Source organism: Hippocampus comes, unplaced genomic scaffold (assembly GCF_001891065.2).
Source record: "Hippocampus comes isolate QL1 unplaced genomic scaffold, H_comes_QL1_v1.1 scaffold319, whole genome shotgun sequence".
Lineage (NCBI taxonomy): Eukaryota > Metazoa > Chordata > Actinopteri > Syngnathiformes > Syngnathidae > Hippocampus > Hippocampus comes.
In genome coordinates, this window is record NW_017806090.1 from 1,260,616 (window position 1) to 1,283,064 (window position 22,449).

General features: G+C 43.3%; 2 protein-coding genes across 3 annotated transcripts in view; both read left to right on the plus strand.

Annotated features, from left to right (window-relative positions):
- cav1 (caveolin 1) overlaps positions 1-7,235 on the plus strand; it is a 7,739-nt gene extending 504 nt beyond the window's left edge. For both annotated transcript variants that reach the window (XM_019894846.1, XM_019894845.1), the window contains 2 exons: positions 1,853-2,035; positions 6,571-7,235. In XM_019894846.1, coding sequence (XP_019750405.1) covers positions 1,853-2,035; positions 6,571-6,912 — 525 coding nt within the window. In that variant the 3' untranslated portion in view covers positions 6,913-7,235. The remainder of the gene's footprint in view (positions 1-1,852; positions 2,036-6,570) is intronic.
- A 10,370-nt stretch (positions 7,236-17,605) lies between these two features.
- Positions 17,606-22,449, plus strand: part of met (MET proto-oncogene, receptor tyrosine kinase) — a 47,241-nt gene continuing 42,397 nt past the window's right edge. Inside the window, exons 1-2 of the mRNA XM_019894856.1 lie at positions 17,606-17,838; positions 21,348-22,362. Of these exons, the coding sequence (XP_019750415.1) occupies positions 21,349-22,362 (1,014 nt within the window). The 5' untranslated portion in view covers positions 17,606-17,838; position 21,348. The remainder of the gene's footprint in view (positions 17,839-21,347; positions 22,363-22,449) is intronic.

Sequence of the window (22,449 nt, forward strand, 5' to 3'; positions counted from 1 at the left end):
GGGGCTTTTTTTTCGTTTGTGTGCGCCCCGGTTCGCTCGCACCAGCAGATTGAATGCGGAGGACCGTGCATTCACGAGAGAGTGCAAGATTTCCCCGCCACTTTGGATTATTTTTGCGTGTGGCCTTTCCGTGCGTAAAGACGCCTATTCGGCACGCTGTAAACGCTTTTAAAAAAAAGGTTCATGTCGCTCGCTCGCATTCAGACACACACTTGCACGCCTGATGACGTCACTTTCCAACTTGCACTGGCGCCACCAGCAACGGTCACGAGCTGCTTTTTAACCACGTGCTTTTGGAGCACTTCTTGGGAGCATTTGTATGCACAATTATGCCTGACTTGTTGTTGTTTTCTTTGTTTAAATACCGTCTAGATCAGTGATTCTCATAGTGTGATCAGTGTATATCATTAGTGGTACATTTTCTTTCGAATACATACAGTTTAGTTGCCTTTAACTTACTGGTAAAAAAAAAAAAAAACATTTTCCTCTTGTGTTGAAGAAATTTTGGTGGTTAAAAGCGAATTTATTTCACTTTCATGTTCAATATATCTCAACTGAGTCATTATTTAAGACTTTTCTCCCCCTCCTTTATTTAAGTGCAATGTTCATGTTCAATCTGCACAATGTTGCAGTGGTTTACAATCACTTTGCTTTTTAAGAATATGAGCTGTTCATCTATGCTGAGCACTTAGGCTTACTCCAGGACTGCATTTTAAAGTTGGTCATGATGCTAGTTTGAGAATCACAGTGGCGTAGTGGGCCCAAGTGTTCATTAAAAAAAAAAAAAAAACAGGCACTGGATTTATTCCTAAAAATGTGATAGAATATTCATGGGTGCCATTGTGACTTCATTCAAAGTTTGAACTTTAAACACTGCCTGAATACTGTCAAAATCGAAAATAGTACTTGTGATGGAAATTAAAGCGCACAGGTTAGAAATGTAACCGAATCCTTGAAAACAAACACTGCCCTTAAAAGTTAAATACAACTGAACTGCACGGAACAAATGCACGGTATTGGGAAACACAAATGTTCAAGGCTCTCTCACTTTACGCACAGTTCAAACATTTCATTCAGTGAGTCTTCATTAAACTATACCACTAGAGAAAGCCCGTGTACCTCTAGTTATAATGATTCAATAGCAAATTCATATCATCATGAAAAATATGACTATTTTTGTATGGATTCTGACTTTTTATTGCAAAAAAAATGCATGATTGTCCTTGCAAATATTCCGAATTAAAAAAAAATATGACTACATTTTCATGACCTAAAAACTATTTCTGTGTGACTTTTCACCATCAGAATTTACATCATCAAAAAAGCAAGCTGCATCGTTGTACTTTGTTCTACTTGCAATGTTTTAATATAATGTTCCTGACTTTATTTTACAAAACATTTTTCGTTGTATGTTTTGATTCTTGAAACGTTCTTCCTGTAAAGCATAAAAAAATGTTCTGAATTTGTTATCGGAACATCACAACTCTCCAAAGTAGGCTATTTGGTAATTGCTAAGTGATTTGGGGGTTTATGTGGAGCAGTTAGGATAATGAAGGAGGTCCTTGGAAACATTTCTCCCACTGGAAAAAAAAAAATATTTGAGCACCCCTGTTGTGGAAGATACATTACACGCTACTTAAAAGTGGTTTTGTAGGCACTCGGTGTTTCCCGGTGCGTAATTACGCACGGGCAGCGTGCGTCCAAGCCGCATGTGAGAGAGGAGGTGAGGACCCCTTGCGGCTGTTTTGAGGGGTGTGGCTGCGCTCCACCCCGTGCAGCCACTCCACTGCACTGCACTCTCTCACTCCGTCCTCCTCGCCGTCGTCCCTCACTCCCTCTCCGTCTCGCGCAGGAGTTTGTGCACTCGCCCTTCATCCGCAAGCAAGGCAACATTTACAAGCCCAACAACAAGAAGCCGGACGGCGACATGGACAACGACAGCCTCAACGAGAAGTCCATGATGGACGACGTGCACACCAAAGAGATCGACCTGGTCAATCGAGATCCGAAGCACGTCAACGACGACGTGGTCAAGGTGAGGATTTTTTTTCTCCATATGACGTCACCTTAGCTGAGAGATATTTGACTGGGTGGGGGGTAAAACGCAGCCAGGAGGAAATTTCAATTTCCTGTTGTGAGAGTTCTTTCCACTTGTGGAACTGTTTATTTCATTGAGTTTTGCGACCTCTCACTAATAAAGCGAGTGGACGCGTAGCGCCACCTGGTGCCAGTTGACAGGAGTGAGTAGTGTGCGTGCGTGTGCCCACGCGTGCGTGCGCGCGCGCGCGCGCGCGCGCGCGTGTGTGTGTGTGTGTGTGTGCATGGAAAGCCTGGAAAAGTTGGGAAACACCCATGTTTTGAGCATGGCTCCTATCCTGAAAGAGCCACACCCCGCTACATTTCCATTCTACTCACATCCCATGTGACCACCCGAATAACAGCAGCTTTATCGCTACAGCTTTTAAGATGGGGGATACATTTCAGATCCACTCGTCCCACATGAAAGAATCCATGACACAGGAAGATCATGGAAAAAAAAAACACATTGATTTATTTAGTTATAATTCTCATGAGGGTCGCGGGCGTGGTGGGGGCTATCCCAGCCGTCTTCGGGCAGTCGGCGGGGTGCACCCTGAACTGGTCAGACAATCGCAGGGCACACATAGACAGACGACAACCATTCACACTCACAATCACACCCAAGGACAATTTAGAGTGATCAATTAACCTACCGTGCATGTTTTTAGAATGTGGGAGCAACCCGGAATCCCCGGAGAAACCCCGCCTATGGGCATGGAACAGACTATGCAAACTCCACACAGGATTTTTTGGGGTTTGTTTTTGTCTTCTAATTTCTACATTTTTTTTTCACTGATTCAAAGCGTTCCTACTTTAAATTGTGCAGCCTGGTGGGGTGGCTTGTGAGTGTCCGGGCGTGAGCTGTGGTTGAAAGCAGGTCCTTCCCTCTTCTTTGATTTAGGATTTTACTGTTTTCCCGGCATTCTTATAGCAGCTGAAAAGTGCATTGCGACTGCAGCTCTCCCATAATTTCTTGCGTCTTCCTTGCCTGTCGAAACGATAAGAAGTGAAGTTGAATCTGTTCCTGGTCTGCTTCTTAAGACAAATGAGTCAGACTCTCCGAAATCCTCCACATTCGACCACAACGTTCACATCCCCAGTGGAAACATTTCATTACGCACTTTACTCTGTCTCTAATTATATGCAATACAAAATATTATGTAACCATAGAGGTGGTGTACACCCTGGACTGGTCGCCAGCCAATCGACCAGTCACAGACAACCATGAGCGCTTGCAATCACACCAAAGGACAATTTGAAATATTTGACAAACCCACTTAGCGTGTTTTGGCAAAGTGGGAAGCATGGGCGAGTGTATGCAAACTCATTCCCAGAATCCTTCGCATGTGAGGCGGATATGCTAACCACTAGGCTACCATGCTGCCCCTCGAAAAGGAATTCCTTCAGTCAAGCATTCCGAGGCAAGGAACACCTTCTGGGCTCACTGCCCACCATCCGGACGGGAACGTCAAGTACACACACACACACACACACACACACACACACACACACACACACACACAGGGAAGCCCTTCCAGCAAGCTCCACGCGCAAATACGGGCTGGCAGAAGGGAGGCGCAGCTTCCGCAGCTGGACTCAATCTACAGGCCGCATCAGAACCACGTCGGCCGCTTCACTTCACTCGCTTGTGACTTTCCATTCAGACGCGGTCTTTCCATAGCCCTGAGCAGCCGCTTGCGTCCAACAGAAGATCTGTGAAGGCGCTTGTTCATTGTGGAATCCGCTGGTTAAACTTACTCACACTGGTGACAATGGTTGGCAGCACGTGGAAGAGCGGTTTACACATCTGGTTTGCCGTGCGTAGATTCGCAGTTTGAATCTGGGCTCAGGCCTTTGTGTGGGGAGCCAGGTTGTTATAGAAATTCACAAGGCGGCCCAGTGGACCGGCGGATAGCGGGTCGACCTCATAGTACAGAGGTGCAGGGTTCGATTCCGGCTCCAGCCACTCTGTGTGGAGTTCGCATGTTCTCCCCGGGTCTGCGTGGGTTTTCTCCGGGTATTGCGGTTTCCTCCCATATTCCAAAAACATGCATGGCAGGTTGATTGGGCACTCCAAATTGTCCCTAGGTGTGAGTGTGAGCGTTGATGGTTGTTCGTCTGTATGTGCAACGCCAGTGACTGGCAACAAGCTCATTGTTCATTGGATGGCGACCATTCCATTTTTTGTCTCCATGTTCTGATATTAGCTGATGACCAGTCCATTGTTTGTCTATACGTGACATGCCAATGGATCCCACCAATCGATTATTTGCTATATCTGAAGTGCTATTGAATGGCGACCACTCCATTGTGTAAATGTGGCATGTCATTGACTGGTGACCATTCAGTTATTTGTCAATATGCGCTCTTTCATGGCTAGCAACCAGTCCATTGTCTTTTGATATGTAATATACCATTGACTGGCAACCAGTCCATTGTGTACATTGGGACAAGCCATTGACTGGCGACCTGTCCATTGTTTGTCTACATGTGTCCTGACATTGGCTGGCGTCCAGTCCAGGATGTACCCCACCTCTCACCCATAGCTGGGACTAACTTTGCCTTACTCATGACCCCCAGTTAGGACGAGCGCTACAAAAAAAAAACGAATGGTTGTTTCGAAAGTCAACATGATGGACATCGGTTAGCTTGTCTGGCTCACAGTTCTGAGGTTTGTGGTTTGAATCTGGACTCTGACTTTCCTGTGTTTGGATGCTTTCCTACTACCATGTCAAAGTGGAGAAAAAGAAAATAGAAAATCATATATTTATGAAAAAATAGATGTGGATACTTTATAGCTTCATATTGTTAATATTCAATATTTTATTGTGAAACGGGATGTGACTCGGGTCGGCACTTCCTGTGAATTGTGATGCCCCTCAAAGCAACACAAGAATCCATTAACATGCTTCTGCGCCACTTTGTTTGAAGATTGCACTCTGAGAATAGCATGTAGCGTTTGTTTTTGGCACAATAACAGAGTTGCTGGGGCGACAGGGGGTAGTCACACACTTCCACGGGGCTTCACTTTTAGATGTTGCTGACATTCACAGGGAATTCTTTATTTATTATAGTGCTCGAGTCCGCCCTCTAAACGCCAACACACATCAGAAAGAATTCACTGCGATATGCAAATAAACACTGAAGTGTTTTAACAAGAGCTTTAAAGTGAAAAAAAATATTGTTAATAGCCCTGCTGATACTTTTAGACAAGAGCCTTTTTTTTTTCTAAACCCTTGAATACAATTCTGGAGATCAGCACCATGAACTTCAATATGTTCTTGTGGCTATTTTAAAACATGGGATTTTGCACTCTTTTATAATGGAAAGTAAAAAAAGTGTATCACACCAACTACTACTGTCCAGACCAAAGGGTGCTGAATGGTGGAAACAAGACTTCACTCACCAGTTTTGTTGTTTAAATAATTGTGTGTTTGTGTGTGTATTTTACATAAATCTACTGTATATTAAAGTTAATTAAATGTTGTTGTTGTTTAATGCTAATGGTGCTAATTTGCATTAGCATTAGCTCGTCCAGTGCTTAGCTAAACATGGTTAGCTAAACTCGATTTACCTGACAGAGGCATTGGAAGTTAATGTAAAATTATATCTTAGTGTACAAAGTACAAGAAACACAAAAAGGATATAGACAAATGTTAATGTGCGTTGATTTTGTCCTTGGTGCTAAGCTAAGCGGACTAAACTTGATGCACTTGACAGCGGCATTTAGATTTAATGTTAAACGTGTGGACATGCTTTTAGACTGTATGCTAATGCTCATTAGCCTCACATGTCGCATGTCCAGTCTTTAAACTAAGTTAAGATAAGTCAACTTGATTTACTTGACATACAATTAGGATTTAGTCTAAGACGTTATCGTAGTGTGCATGTGCGTTGGGTCCATATTTCTGCCAAGCTTTTGGTAAATTAGGCGAAGATGGATTTATTTGATCGAGGTATAAGAAGGGTTCGTCTAAAAAGTTTGACTTTACCATAGGGCGCATGCGGAGACCCACGCATTTAAATGTTTTATCAGTCCAGTTCTTATTCTAAGCTAGCTAAGCCGCATCCACTTGACAGTGGCATTCGAAGTTCATCAACAACCTCCTCGCTGATGTTGCCTTGATGAGAACACCTTGAGGTCTCCAAGGTTCAGAAGGATAAATATTGACAGTGAGCTCATGAAGTAGCAGAGAGGAATGATAGAGAGCCTCTGTGTCGAGTTGACGCTTCAACATGACCTTCAGCGTTCCCAACATGGCATGTTGGAAATGCGAGGCAGTTTAAAAGAAACAGAAAACAAGGACCTCATTTGAAAAGAACATTTGCCTATTATTAATTATAAAGAGGGCATTTTCTCACTTCCCTAGTTGTAAGGTGCCAATGCGGGATGGGAGGAATTGTCGCTGTCACGTGACAAGTAGCTCAATTTGATAAAACGTCCATTTCCGATTCAATGTCTCTTCTCACCGGTCTTCTTCAATTCCTCAGGTGGACTTCGTGGACGTGATCGCTGAGCCGGCGGGCACGTACAGCTTCGATGGCGTGTGGAAGGCCAGTTTTACCACCTTCACCGTCACCAAGTACTGGTGCTACCGCCTTCTGACGGCGCTGGTGGGCATCCCGCTGGCGCTGATTTGGGGCATCTTCTTCGCCATCCTGTCTTTTGTGCACATCTGGGCGGTGGTGCCCTGCATCAAGAGTTACCTGATCGAGATCCACTGTGTCAGTCGCATCTACTCCATCTTCGTGCACACCTTTTGCGACCCGCTCTTCGAGGCCATGGGCAAGTGTTTCAGCAACATGCGGATCACCACCAGCAAGGGGGTGTAGGCGCCATCCTTGGGGGGTGGGTGGGTGGGGGGGGGATCGGATGAAGGTGGGGCCAGAGTCTGAAAGGACCTTCTTACAGGTTGGACATTCCAAGCTAAGGGACAGGGAGTGGGGTGGTATTTCTTTGTGTTTTACATTTTTTTTTTCCTTCATGTTTTGATCTATTCGTATCCTGGTACACACAAAAGCCCCCTTCACGCTGGCGATGGAAGCCAGCTTTTTCCTCGTTCACAGTCATATGCGTAAACGATGGCGGGTAGTTGAAGTCGACACATGACGTTGCTGTCTTTGGATATTTCTCAGTTATATCTCATTATCTGAACACAGCACGTCCCATTCACATACAAATAACACCTCTGATGCGCCAATTTGCCAGGAAGCTGTATGACAAGGGCTCAAGATAACTTGTATTCCCTCCCCCTTATGAACAAAATCAACAAAAGTCAGCTTGTGACTTATTGCTACCGAATTGCTGTCAAAGTGTGAAGTTATTCAAGCCAGAGACTTACCGGCCACACCCCTTCATGTCGAAAGCAGTTGTCGCTGTTCCAAATATATCTCATTATCCGAATGTGCTAACTCACAAGAGCTGTGCATACACACAATGTCCCCCTCTTTGGAGAGTTGTTGAAAAGTGTTTTTTTTTTCTTGCTCCGACCTGACTGGATAACAATCATGGTCAACAATTCACGATATAAAATCCTGTCGCAGAAACCAGCCAAATCCGGCTTCAACCACAATGTAAGTCAAGGTGGTGGCAGATCACCGAGCAGCTAGCCCAGCGTCTTCTTCTTCTTTTACTCGAATACTTGATTGTGGTTTTGTGGTTTTTATTGTCATGTGTGGGGTCTTTTTATGTGTGTACCGGATGTAGACAAACCGACATTCACATTGTTCACGTTTGTTCGCGGAGGGGCGGTGGTCATAGCGCTAGCTCGGTGGAGGTCTGAATTCTGCTGACACGACACAAAACCAAACAACCATTGATCCCTTTGTCCCACCGTGACCTCCGAAAACCACCCCCAGTCCCACCTCCCCCGACCTGACTTTGCTGCAGTCCGACACACTGAACCTGCCCCCCAACTCCCCTTTTTTTTTTCACCGTCCGCCGCCCTCAAGACCAACACGCCACCTGCTACTCACTCACTTGCTTCATCTTTTGAAAAAAAATGTTCACATTTCACCTTTTTTAGCCTTCTGCTTGACAATGCATAAAACTTGGGGTGGCTAAGCTTAGCGGCTAACGAGCATACCAACATACGCACACACAGGTTTGGGACTCAGACTCTCCATTTTTGCGTATCAATGTGAAAAATATGCAATACAAATGAATGTCGCTGCCTGCTAGCGTCTGTTTGTTTTAGCTTAGCACAGCCTGCTAGCTTACCAGCTGGCAGGGAGATGACTGATTACTTGTAACGACTTGACTTGGACTCGCTTTGCTTTTGAGTTTTTTTTCATCACGAGAAAGAAAAACATCGAACTAACAACTTTTTAAAGTTTGTAAAAAGCTCAAGCAAATTGCTTTTTTGTGTCGCCATTAAAAAAAACTCAATGTGACGGCCTCACCAGGCGAAGGGAGGACTCAGCTTTCCACGGTTGCACGCTTTGACTACCTGCTGTTTTGTTCCCCTCACAGGAGGCTCAAAAGGTGATATTTTTATATATAGTTTTCCCCCTTTCTTGCCTTTACTTGTACAATATCATGCTGTGCACATTAAAGTTGAATATGACCACGTGCGTGTGTGTTGTCATTAATAGCTTGTCTTCTTTTTAATAAAGTGTAACACCAATAGATTTTGTTTTGTTTAGGAAAGAGCAACATTAAAGCTACAGTTTGTAGCTTGTGTTCCCCGCTATGTAAATTAGGATTACAACAATTGAGGCATTGCTTCAAGCGAGGCATTGATAGAACGTAGGCAATGCCTCGCTACCGTGTGATTCAGGGCAGTGAGGTAAAATGGTTCTTCGGATGAGGTAATTATTGTCCAGGATGATATTTTCTGCTGCAAAAGTGCAAAATATTTGTATTAGTTAGCGTTTTACAAATTGGAGACAAGGGGTCGTCCGTCATTTTTGGTGTGCCAGGACAGGACTGTTCGCTAGTCAACACGAAACAGAAGATAAAATCCTGAAAAATACAGCAAGCTGTCAAAGGAGCAGATACGCTTAATTGGTATTGTGTTATCTCTTCTAGTCAAGTGGCTTGGCTGAAAAGGACTTATTTTTCTGGATAAGTGCACTGCAACTTTAATAACATTGAACATGATTGTTTGTTTTCTTTTTAGGAAAAGCCCACATCAACATCCTGTTTTTTCTTGCAACCACGTATTCTAATAATGAAATTAAAAAAGGCCTGATCAAATAGTTTAAAGAAAATGTTCAGAGAGAGTGCAACGTCTTTGAAAAATTACAGATGACACTTTTTATTGTAATTTTAAAATAAAACAGAATAAAAAATTGATAGGAAAAGAAATGTGCCAAAATATATGCACCAACAATGAACAATGACTCTATAAAACACAGAGGTGGCAAATCCAGGTCGAGAAAGTAAAAACCCTGTCACAGTTTGGCTTTAGCCACAGGTGCTTCTATTCAGTCTGTTGAGAAGAAGCACCGATGTCTTAAGTATAACTGTGGCTAGGTTTTTACTTTCTCGACCTAGATTTGCCACCTCAGTTAAAACACAACAGATACGCGCACTCGTCGCGAGGGGGAAAAAAAAGGGTGGTGTCCGTTTGTTGTGAAGTTCGCTGCTGCCATCTAGTGGAGGAAAGTATGAAACTCATTCAAAAGTCAATTTGAAAAAAAAAAAACCTTGTAAGTGAATGACGTAAAACAGAGGTGTCCAAACTCTGTCATCAAGAGCCGATATCCTGCCTGTTTTCCACCTCCCCCTGATGAAACACACCTGATTGAACGGACCGAAGGCCAATTTAGAGTGTTCCATTAACGTGCCATGCGTGATTTTTGAATGTGGGAGGAAAGTACCAGGACAAAAACCCACGCAGGCACAAGGGAGAAAAATGCAAACTTCACACAGGAAGTCCCAGAGCCGGAATCGAACCCTGCACCTCTGCACTGTGAGGCGGACGTGCAAACCAGCCAAACTCCGCTCAACCATGTTAATAATCTTTTTAAAACTATTTAATTTATTTTGGGGGGAGGCAACGCCGTTTTTCGCAGAACTCGCCTATTGCTGTATCTCTGTTTATTCAATAAGTTTTGGAGTTTAAAAAAAAAGCAATTTGAAAATTGAAAATGGATATGCCATGAATCCAATCAAGCCCCCCCACCCTTCAAAAAAAAACAACAACATTTCTATTTTTTTTAAACTAGCACTATATAATATTGTAGGCTACTTTATAAGACATATAATTCTAAATAGAATATTGTGCATATGATTTAATGCTTGTTATCCAGTTTGTTGTGCTGCTCCTTTGACCACTGGGAGGCAGTATACTACTGTCGTCTAAACCAAAATGAAGACAGATACTTCTACTACTCCTGTAAGAGATGCTAGTAATTTTTTTTTTACGACAAAGACAAAATATGACTGTGAGTATTATTGTATTATCTGGCTTCGTGTGTTGTTCAAAAGACTGTTAAAACCGTGACTATCGATGCTAGCCGTTAGTGTGTCAATGGCGTGTTGCATTGTTTGTTAGCATTCAGTAAAACGAACTTTCCTAAGGCAAAACTATGTGAGTGTTTTAAGTACACAACGGGTAATTATCTTTGTTTTATGTATAGTTTGACGGTAGACTTTGTCGGGGAGTGGCAACAAACATCTTCAAGCCACTTTTTCTTTTTTATTTGAATGAATAGTTCAATATTTGCAAACTACTGCATGTTGTCAAGTCAAAACAATGTTTATGGTGTCAAGTATCACTTTTATATTCAATGTAGGTATTTGGTGTGATTAAATATATATATTTTTTAATGTTTCAATGGCATTACAGAATTGTTTTGGTCTAATGTAACCATTTCCTGAAAATAATAGGAGTAAAGCATCATTTTCTTCACCTAAGGAATCCCTTTTGTGGACAAATACGGTGTTGTAATGGGAAAAAATTAAGCAATGGCAAATAAATTATCATTAAATGCCGTTTTTTTGTGGCCTCAATTGAGACATGTAGCTTTTTACGTCAAAACGTGATGTTTGCCATTTATGTAGTTGTGTATCTGGTACTGGGACTTTTCATGTTATAGCTTGAACGTGTTTGTGACCACAATTTTTCCCAGAACAGCTTTGCTGGGTCTTTTATGCAAAACTGGTTAAGCTTCAGGGTTGTTCCCGCGGTATGGAAATCTTACTATTCAAAACAAAATAGTTGTTATTCTAATCATTAGAGTAGCAACCGAACTCATTTGTTCACATGACAATGTGGTTTTAGATGCCTGCACTCCAATAGTGGACTAGTAAAAAAGTTGGAAGCGCATAATGTTTCCAAATGTCACTTGGTCAATTAAATAGCCGTGTCTTGGTACTCCCCCCCCCCCATATAGTGTCAAGCACTGAATCGTGTGTTACTTTTCGGGGGCTCCTCTTGTGATATCCGCTCCAGTCGCTGCAATCAGTCCATCATGTGGACGTTGAAGATGCCGCACGAGATGAAGCAAACTGTGGCTTTCATTCACGAGGTGAGGCGGAGTGTCCGTCTTGTCAGATGCAGACGTAGGATGTTAAGGCCCACAGGTCATTTCCTGTCATGTGTGCGATTGTCTTACTTTGATTTCCTGTGACTGAGACAGCAGGGGGAAAAAAAAAATCCAGCAAGTGAAAACTGCCACATCGTATGACTTTTTGATGATCACAAATATCCAGACATCCATTTTCTATGGCGCTTCGTAGACATTAGTTTTGCAGGTGAGCTGGATTCTATGATAGCTGACTTTGGATCGGAGGCGGGGCACACCCTGGATTGGTCGCCAATGTCAGTCAAAAATTTTTCTTTGAGGGAGATGTTTTGGGCCATAAATGTTCCGTATTGAAGGATTTAAGATGACACACACACACACACACACACACACACACACACACACACACACACACACACACACACACACACACACACACACACGAGCAACAGATGGCGCCAGACTAACTTCCTTCTGGCCATTTTGCTGGATTAAAAAACATCAACAAAAACAAATATCTCAACCTAACTAAAAAAAGAAAATAAATCATCGAGGAATTTTTTTTTCATACATATTTCATTGTACTATTATAGAGAGTTATTTATTTATGTATTTATTTCTTTTGTTTTAAACACTGAATGTATGCTAAACACAATCTGTACTGTTTTAATTATTGAATCCATAGAATGACATCAGGAAGGTTCTTAAATCTTCAAAATCTTCATATCTGGGCATCTTAAAAATGTATATCAATAACCGATCATATTCATGTGATATTCTACAGAAGTTGTACAATTTAAATCATGTTATATTTTTTACATTTTTAGGTTTTTTTTGGATGGTGTGATAAAAGGGAACTCACACAAGTACATGAAGCTAAAGTACATCCTTGTCATTGGGGAGCGATACAGTTAATACGAAGAAGATCATGTTTTTGTTTATTTATTTTTTTAATCAAAATAAATTGTGCTTTTCATAAAAACAAATGCCCTGCCATGCAAAGTGTTGTGTACATTGTCGTGTAAGTGACTCATGTCTTGTTTATTATGACAGGCCAGCTGCACGCGCCAAAAAATAGAATCTGCGCATAGTTTGTCACTCCAGTTGCAGGTGTTGCGGTCGCAGGACGCCGTGCTGCGACATTAGAATCAGAATCCGAACCAGAACCACATTATGAGTTTTTCCACATTCCAACCTCGTCGTCTTTCTTCCTCATCGCTCTTTCCCTGCTCCACATCGAAGCAAAAACAACGCTGATGGCCACACGAGCCACAGAGACCCACCCACTGGGCACACAAACACACGCGCGCACACACACACACACACACACACACACACACACACACACACACACACACACACAACTCGACACGCCCGTGTGTAAGTGTGTGCACCCCGAGGCCAAGCAAAACTGTGCTCTCTAATCAGACTGACAAGAAAGATATGAACAGTTTTGGCTCGTCACTGCGACACCAGCGATTAGCCGCCACCGCTATGTTGGAACGTAGCAAAACAAACTAAGATAAATAAAGAAAGAAAGAATCAATTCCTCTTCACTCTCAAACATGTTTACGAAGGACACTTTTTTGTTTCCCGACTTGCTTGCTTTACCTGACATATTCGTCAAACTTCACCAAGAATGCTTCGCCCACTCGCCTTGACAAAAAAAATTGAATATCTCGTAATTACGCAGCATTCGTTTGTCTTGTATACGTTCTTTAAATTTGGTAGCAAGTGCACAAAATCTGTAGGATGTTTGTCTTTGAGGGATATCAGCAAATGAGACGAAAATGGCTACTTCAGAACAAAATGGCAGTCGACTTTGTCGTCGGTTTTTTTGTGGGTCTACTCACGATAGGCAGAGCTACCAAATTTCATGTTGATGAGTGAACTGATGTTGGGCAGCTGAACTTTTAAATCGTTCAAACTGTATATGCATTTTCAGGTATGGGTTACTGAGATTTTTTTTTTTTGTGTCTCTCTGCTGACAAAAGACATGCCTACCAAATTTCATGATGCTAACTGACATTATTTGGAACTGAATGAGGACAAGTTGATCTTTGAAAGGTCCCAGGAAATGAAAATGAAATGGCCATATTCTGTGTCTTTTAAGACGGGACCTCTTCAGACTTTTTTTTGTGGGTCACATCAGGATAGACATGCCTACCAAATTTGATGTTGTTTGTTGAAACAAATTTTCGGGGCTGAATTTCGAAAACGAATAGAGACAAATTCACAAACGAAGGACCCCTGTCAAAAAGCCAAAAAAAATGTCTCTGTAGATCAAAATGGCAGCTTTCCTGTGTTTTTTTTTGGGGGGGGGCATGCCATCTTGAGACTTTTTGGGGGACTGCTCATGATAGACATCTCTCCTTAATTTTATGTTGCTTAACACTATTGCCTTTGGGGGCTTCTTTCAGGCAAGTGAGGTTGTTTTTGTCTGTGTTAGCTTAGCTTACTGGTTGTGTATTTTGAAGGTGTTGGCGTTGTCGTCGTCAACAAACACAGCTGAACCAGCTCATGTTAATCCAGAGTTGAATGTTAGCCTAGCATGTCATAAAACAGCACACGGGTATTGTTGTGAAACTGGAGGGGCTCTTCAATCATTTCAGCCCTCTCGCTAATGATGACGGTGATGAACTTCTTGTCCTCTAGGGAGCTAGACTGTCCATTAACTGAAATATATTGACCAAAACTTAAGTGTGTGACACTGAGAGACTAATGTAAATTTAAATAACATTAAAGAAACAAATATTTCATTCACCCTAATGCTGTCATGGGACCAGAATATTCATTGTGTCAATGCGAAGAGAGATTCTGACTGCTGACTGAACAGCAGAATGGCTGAACTTCACCCAAGTCTTTGGGAGTGTGGGGGGGGCTTTGAGTCAGAGTGGACCTTATTCCATGCCTCCATTGTGGTGGTGGCCAAGCGGAGCTGTGGCCGTAAGGTGGTCGGTGCATTCTTGTGGCGCAAATTCCTGAACCCGTTAGTGGGCACCAATGGGAAGGGATCCTGCCAAGATGAAGAAGGAGACTTATTGAGCTTTTTTAGCCTGTGGGACTCAGGAGCCGGCTGATGGGGACCGGCAGGCCAAGGAGGAGCTTTGGTGGTTATAAGGCACAACCTGGCCACGGGAAGAATTCGGTGAGGCCATTGAGAATGACCTCCGGATCGCTTTGAGCAAATTGTGGTCCACCAACTGGCGTCTCAGAAGGAGGAAGTGGTGCATCCTGTGGGGATGAGATACTGTGGATCTTGACTGGGAACATTAGGAATCAATGGGAGGAATACAACGAAGACCTCCCCAATTCCACCGACACACCATTCTTTGAGGAAGCAGAGTCTAGGGACGCTGAGGCAGGCTCACTCTGGGGTTGAAGTCACTGAAATGGTTCAAAAGTCCTCTACGGCAGGTGCCTGCAGGAGAATAAAGTCCGCCCTGAGTTCGTAAAGGCTCTGGGACTTTTCTGGTTGACATGCCTCTGTAACTTTGTGTGGGCAGCCGAGTGTGAAGCGGTTGAGATGAAAATCAGCACTTCCAAATCTGAGAGCATTATCCTCAGTAGGAAAAAGGTGGAGTGCCCACTCCAGATCGGGAATGAGATTCTGCCCCAAGTGGAGGAGTTCAAATATCTTGGGGTCACATCCACAAGGGAGGGAAGACAAGAGTGGGAAATTGAAGTGATGTGGACTCTGCATCCGTCTGTCACTTAAAGAAGAACTTAGCCAAAAAGGCGATGCGCTACATTGAAGAGTTGATCTACTTTCCTACCCTCTTCTATGGTCACGAGCTGTGGATCGTGACCGAAAAAAGTTGATCGCGGACACAAGTGGCCCAAATGAGTTTCTTTGCCATTATCCAGGACCAGAGTAGCGCCACAGGTCCTCCACATTGAGAGGAGCCAGACGAGCTGTCTGATTAGGATGTCTCCTGGATGCCTTCCAGGTGATATTGTAAAATATTGTTCATGCTGAGGGTCAAGAATGCTAATAGAATGAAATCAATTGCAAAATAATGCTGGGAGACAAACATTTGTGTCACACGAATGCTGTTGAAAATCAAAATGGTTATCGCACGAATGCTGAGACTGACTTGCACATCAACAGTCAGAATATTCATCATTCACATCATATTCGCTGACTTACAATCAGTCCACTTTTGGAGAGCTGAGAGACAGTCATCAACGTTGTGCAACAAAAATAAATGTTGCACCAATGCTGGCCAGGAGTTGGGCGTTCACATTCAATATATTTTCGCAATCGACTGATATTTACAGTCTGTGACTTTTTCGTGGTGAGACAAACATGCTCACTAAGGCTGTTGTGTCATAAATATTAAGCACCTGCGTGTCAATACATGTGTTAAAGCGGTGTGTGTGTGTGTGTGTGTGTGTGTGTGTGTGTGTGTGTGTGTGTGTGTGTGTTTAAACTGCTCACATCCACAAGGGGGCACATTGGAATTGAACTTGAGAGTTTGCTATAAAATGCTTAACTGTCAGCATTCATTCATGATTTTTTTTTGTGCATAAATTATTGTAGTTTTTCAGGGAAACTCTCAGGAATGTGAATGAACCAAAAAAAAAAAGCAAAAAAGAAGAAACAACAAGCTTCGTGATGTGTCAGTTTACAAAAAAAAATGTCAACCGTCAATCATTTTGGCACTTGACCAGTCATCTTCATGTCCATCATAGGGACTGTGTGTGTGTGTGTGTGTGTGTGTGTGTGTGTGTGTGTGTGTGTGTGTGTGTGTGTGTGTGTGTGTGTGTGCGCGGGCAGGCGTGTAGCTGTCCTGCTTTCTTTCAGGAAGTGGCACAAAGGAATGCTTGGCCGTGATTCACAACGCTCCGCGACCACGCAGCTCGTTATTTACGGCCCAGCGAGTCGTCGCTACGCGTGTGACTCAGTTTGTGGACGCCAGCGTCAGGTGCAGAGGAAATGACAATCACTGTCTCTGTGCTTCATGTTAACTTGTAGCGTTTAAGTTGAAGCCGAGCTGTGAAGCACTCGGACAAAAAAAAAAAAAAAAGTAGGACGAGTGTGGTTTTGAAGGAACCCTTAGAAATGTCCACTTCAAACTAAATGGCGGACTTCTTGTGTCTTTTTGAGCATGGCTTCTTGAGATTTTTTTGTGGGTCTACTCCTGATACACGTCTACCAAATTTCATGTTGCTGCATACAATATAGCTTTGGGGGCTGAATTTGGGACACAATCTCCAGTTTAAGTTGGCTCTGAAAGAAACAAAAATGGGTATGAATCTCGGTTTGAATTTTGGAGGTTTTTTTTTTTTTTTTTTTTTTTTTTTTTTTTTTGGTGGGTCTTCTCATGCTAGACTTGTTTACTTAATTTGATGTTGCTAAGTGCCACTGGCTTCAAGGGCAATTAAAAAAACATTCTGGGCTGCAACTTTTCTTGAACCGATGTTTCACAATTTTGAAATTGTTCCAAAAATACCCATTCTTTATATTCAATTTAATACGTAACTGCTGTGTACTACTGTTCTTATACAATATAGTAGAGTGCTGGTTTTTTTTCTCTCTTTAATGTGGTGTGCGGCCTCCCCATAGTGGCACATCAAAAATATCCAAAAAAGTTCAGTTGTCTTTAACTTTCAAGTTCAATACAAGGGATTTCATTCTCATAGGATGGTTTGTTTTCAACCAGTGAATAAAGTACAATATTTTTTTCAAATTAAATACATATTTAATTCAATAATAAAATAGTTTTAAAAATTCCTACCATGTATATAAGTCCAGTATTCATGTCACTGTGACTTACAATAAGACTACGCTTCTTTATTTTTTATTTCAATGTTAATCCCAATTGATCATTTTTGAGGTGGTAGGCCCTACTTGCTGTCAAAAGTTGGAGAATGATGCGAAACTAAAAACAAGAGCATGCGACTAAAAATAGTCCACAGGGAGGTTAAAAGAAAAAAAAAAAAGGAAGTTTCACCTGAACAGAAAAAAAAACAGGGAGGGCAAGGCACCTGATGACGTCACGGCGCCGTGGGCGTGGCTTGGTGCGACGCGTGCGGGAGGGAGGCGAACGCTCGAGCAACGGAGCGGCAAAGCGGCAGCATCGCGTCGGCTGCCCGCACGCATCCTCGCTCACTCCTCACTCGACCCCCAAACGTCATTTGTGTTTGTTTGCTTTTTAGTCACGAAAAGAAAAAAGAAGAAGACAGAGGACGCGTGGAAGAAGTTAACTTGGCTTTGCTTCTGTTTGGACTTAACTTGGAGAAGTTTCCTGCTTGGAATATGTTTTGAACGCCGACGAACAGGTGAGCCCAACCGCAGCTTTACGCTTTCATATTACGAGTAATTAATAGCACACTTTGTGCTGGTTTCAACATGTTGACTTCGCTTTGTGTGTGTTCGCCTTTGCTTCCCATGCAAGTGCGCGCGCGCGCCTGTGTGTTCGTGCGTAAGTGAGCGTGTACTCTGCATGACTCACTTTCCTCCGCGATTCGCAACATTTTCACATCTTTTGTCCCTTTTCTGCACGGCCACTGTGCGTGCGCGTATGCGCGTGTTTTGCAGGTTCACTCCCCCACTCCCCCCCCCCCATGCATTTTATGGTGATACTATTATTCACTTTGGAGCAGTCAAATTCCTCTTTGAATCTCTCTGCGCGCTCAAATTGTCCCCGAGAAAATGTAGCCAAGGAGTCGATGTCAAAAGAAAAGTTCTTATTGAAGCACTTTGGTGGGTTCGTTTCATTATGAAGCGCTTCAGAGGACAGGTGGTAAAATGCTGCCAACAGAGTTGTACTGGGGATAGTTTGTCCATTACCGACCCCCCCCATCTACAACAACTACTCTATTTTTAGTCTCTTTAAAAAAAAAAAAGTTTTTAAAAATGCTATTTTCATTTTACAGTTGCACGTGGTTAATATACATTTCATGGCATGGTGAGTGTTTCAGAGGTCTGCTACGGCACATCATTTCAAATTGACGGTGCAGAGAAGTCGCAAACATAACTTCAGTAATCGGTTTGGTCCCTAACGTCCTAAAAAAGGGCATGAGTGTGTGATCAAGCGACAAGCAAATGTTTGCAAATGTTTCATTTTGATTCAACGCAAATATTGGGAGGATTTGGGCAGTTTTACATTCAACTAGATCTTGAAAGGATCAGAGGATACTCTAAAAAATGTAAATGTCTTCATTGAGTAGTTGTCGTTTAATGTGCTGCGGCTCGACTGTATATGTAACATTTTCAAAGAATTATTTATCCAGTTAGCTTGTAAAGATGTGCTTTACGTTTGAGTAATTTTGATAGCCTTCAAACTCGCCTGATCTTGTTGCTTGTATCCATTTTTGCTAGAGAGATATGATCGTGTATATTTTTGTTGTGTGAGTGTATGTGCATTTCTTTTAGACCGTATCCTGTTTTATTTCTTACAAGCAGCTTATAAAAATGATCACTCTTTGCTTGCATTTTCAAGCAGCAGTCATGCTGACAGGAGAGTACAGATGCACGTTTTTGCTTTCATATTTACATTTTGTGTATGTAATGGTTGAGTATGTTTTGTGCCTATGCATCCATTTTTATTTTATGATTTTTTTGTTATTTGCATAAAAACATGCATAATGTACATTCACATATATTTTTTATTTATTTCTATTTTTTTATTTTTGTATTGACCTGTTTTTCTTCAAGTGACTACATTTTTTTTGGTTCAATTTGGGATAGGATTTTTTTTCTTCATTTAAAAAGAAAAAAAAAATCAGAATCAGTCACTTAAAAAGAACCCATATTAAGACGGCCTGGGGCCCCTGACTCTGTATTGTCAGTGGGCCCTCTGCCACCCTTCCCAACCCCCCAAACATGGACACAATGATTTTTTTTTTCTGTGTGTGTTTGCATGCCACTGACATTTAAATAATCAAATCAAATCAAAACGGCGGTTGCTTATTTCCTAATGGCCATGCGGGGCCCCCCCGCAGCATACGTAGGGCCCCTGTTCTTCTCGTGTAGGAGTCAATCTGCATCCCTCATGCGAAGCTCATGTGCTGCTCTTGTTTTGATGCCCTTCACGCTGCCACATGTGTCACAACCACATCAAGCTCAGCCAGCATGAAAATGCATTTTGAAAATTCTACGGCAGCACCACAAAGCTCCAACCTCCCCCAACACACACACACACACACACACACACACACACACACACCCACCCCGCGTGCCGCTATTGAGTTGCCGGGTGATTTATCGCGTCCCGCCTCTTTGCTTTTAATTGAGTTTATCGTCGTGGTCTCCAAAGGCCCCGCCGTCTTTAAGGCAGCCGTCTTTAAGGCACGTGTGGTTTTGTAGCCCATTTCACACCGACATCCCTGCAAAGTGGATGCATCCTGAAAAAGGTCAACTCCTGCGCCTTTCACACAGAACGCGGCAGAGGCGGGATGTTGACGTGCGTGACATCCGGCGTCTGGTGCGCTGTATTTAATCCCCAAAAATCTTGTTGGATCCTGACAGTTGCTTTGAGATGGCGTTAAACTCCACACACCTGTCCCGGCATTGTGAAATATCCTTACACGCAGATACTGTCCTGTCTCTGATACTTTCTCTATTCTGTCTCGAAGCTGATACTCCCCCCCTCGCGCCTTTCACACAAAACCCAGCGGCCAAGACGGAACGCTGGCGTGTGCGCTTTCACACGGCCACGGCCCCTCGCCATCCCATAATTAGTATCGAGACACGATGTGGGGGAAGACAAAGAATTTGGTTTGAAAGCAAGCGCGGCTTACAATTGAGCGGGTCGCAACTCTTGCATGCCCAACGGAAGACACTGGGGTCTCGTTTAGTTTCTTGACTGTATGACGTGTACGTCACGCATTCCGCTTTTCTCATCTGGTCCCTTTTGTGTTCTATTTTTTTTAAAATTTTTTTTTTTGGGCAGGGTGGTGTTCCACTTTTTGGTGGCCCACTTTTTGTGTTCCTCTGTTGTGATCTACATTTTGTGTTCTACTTTTGCAAGTCATTTTTAGCATCCCATTTTTTTTTTTTTTTTGCATTCATCTTTTATTTTCCACTTTGGGTGTTTTAGGTTTTGTGTTTCACTTTTTGTTTTGTTTTATTATGTGCTCCTATTTTTTTTTTTTTTTTTAATGTTTAACTGTTTGCATTCTATGTTTTGTTTCCCGCTTTTTTGTGCTCCACTTTTGGTAGTCCTCCTCTTTATGCTTCTCTTTTTTTTTTTATTTCCCACTTTTTTAATAATGTGATTACTTTTTCCCTTTTTTTGTTTGACTTTTTGTGTTCCACTTTTTTATAGTCCTCATCACAAGCTCCCACTTTTTGTGTTCCACTGTTATAACTTATGACTTAGTTTTTGTGTTCCAGTTTTAGAGTTTCACTGTTTTAACTTTTTCCACTTTTTTGCTTTCCCCTTTTTTGTGTTCTACTTTTTGAGTTCCAGTTATTTGTTTTCCACTGTTTTGACGTTCTAATTCTTTTTGTATTCCACTTTTTTTCTGCCCCCTTTTTTGTTTTTTTGTGCTTTGCTTTGTGCCCTTTTGCATTACACTTTTATTGTGTTCCTTTTTTCATGTTCCTCTGATTTTTTTTTATTCCACTTTTTGTCCTCCATTGTTTTAATATTTCACATTCTTTTCCAGTTTTGTGGTCAAGTGTTTGCCTTCTTATTCGTGTTGACCTTTTTGTTCCACTTGTTCTCTTTTTATGTTCCACTTTGTTCTCTGCTATTTTTTCTCTCCTGCTTCTGTGCATTCTACTCGTTTGTGTTGTACTTTTTCCATACCACAGGTCTCACTTTTTCGTGTTTTCTCGCCAGGATGAACCTGCGCTTCGTGCAAACCCTGCACACGGTTTCGCTCTTGTGGTGGTGGTGGTCCCCGTGGTCTCCCGGCGCTCTCGGCCAGTGCAACGAGCCCCCCGAGTCGTCCAATGTCAACCTCTCGTCGGAACACTGTCTCCCGACGTTCACCGCCGACTTCCCCGTCCAAAACATGGTGACGCTGGACGGCGTGGTCTACGTGGGCGCCGTCAACCGGATCTACGCCCTGGCATCCAACATGACCAAACTGTCCGAGTACCGCACGGGGCCGCTGCTGGCCAATGAGACCTGCGGGTCCGTCGGCGCCGTCGGCGAGGTTGACAACCACAATTTAGCCCTGGTGGTGGAGAAGATGTACGACAAAGGACTGTACAGCTGCGGCTCAGCCGACAACGGCGTCTGCCGCCGTCACGTGCTGGACGACGACAACAGTCCCAAGACGGTGGACGAGGAAGTGTACTGCTTCGCTGACAAGGTGGGGCCGGGCAGGGGGATGCCGGGCGACGCCGACGTGGTGGTGGGCCCATCGGGTTCGCGGGTGCTCAGCGTGGAGAGCAACATCATTGTGTTCTTCGCCGGCAACTCCGAGATTCCCGATTCAGGAAAGCCACCCGGCGGCGCGGCCCGACCGCGCACCATCTCCATGAGGAAGATGAAGACCAGTCAGGACGGGTTCACTTTCTTCTCCGGCTTGTCCCACATGGATCTGATCCCGTCGCTGCGAGGGAAATACTACCTGCGCTACGTTCACGCCTTCCACAGCGGGCCCTACACGTACTTCCTGACGGTGCAGCAGGTGAGCCGCGACTCGCCGGCGTTCCACACGCGCATCGTGCGGATGTGCTCCTCGGATTTGGTGATCCGCCGCTACGTGGAGATGCCGCTGGAGTGCATCAGCACGGACAAGCGGCGCCGTCGGCGCTCGGCCGAGGACAACAAGGTGTTCAACCTGCTGCAGGCGGCGCACGTGGCCAAGGTGGGCGATGACGTGGAGCTGCAGCACCACCTGAAGGTACGTATTGTAGCTTCATTTAGGAATGCATTTTTTTTTTTGTCATTTAGTACCGTGCAAAACTCTTGTGAACCAAAGTGAAGATAT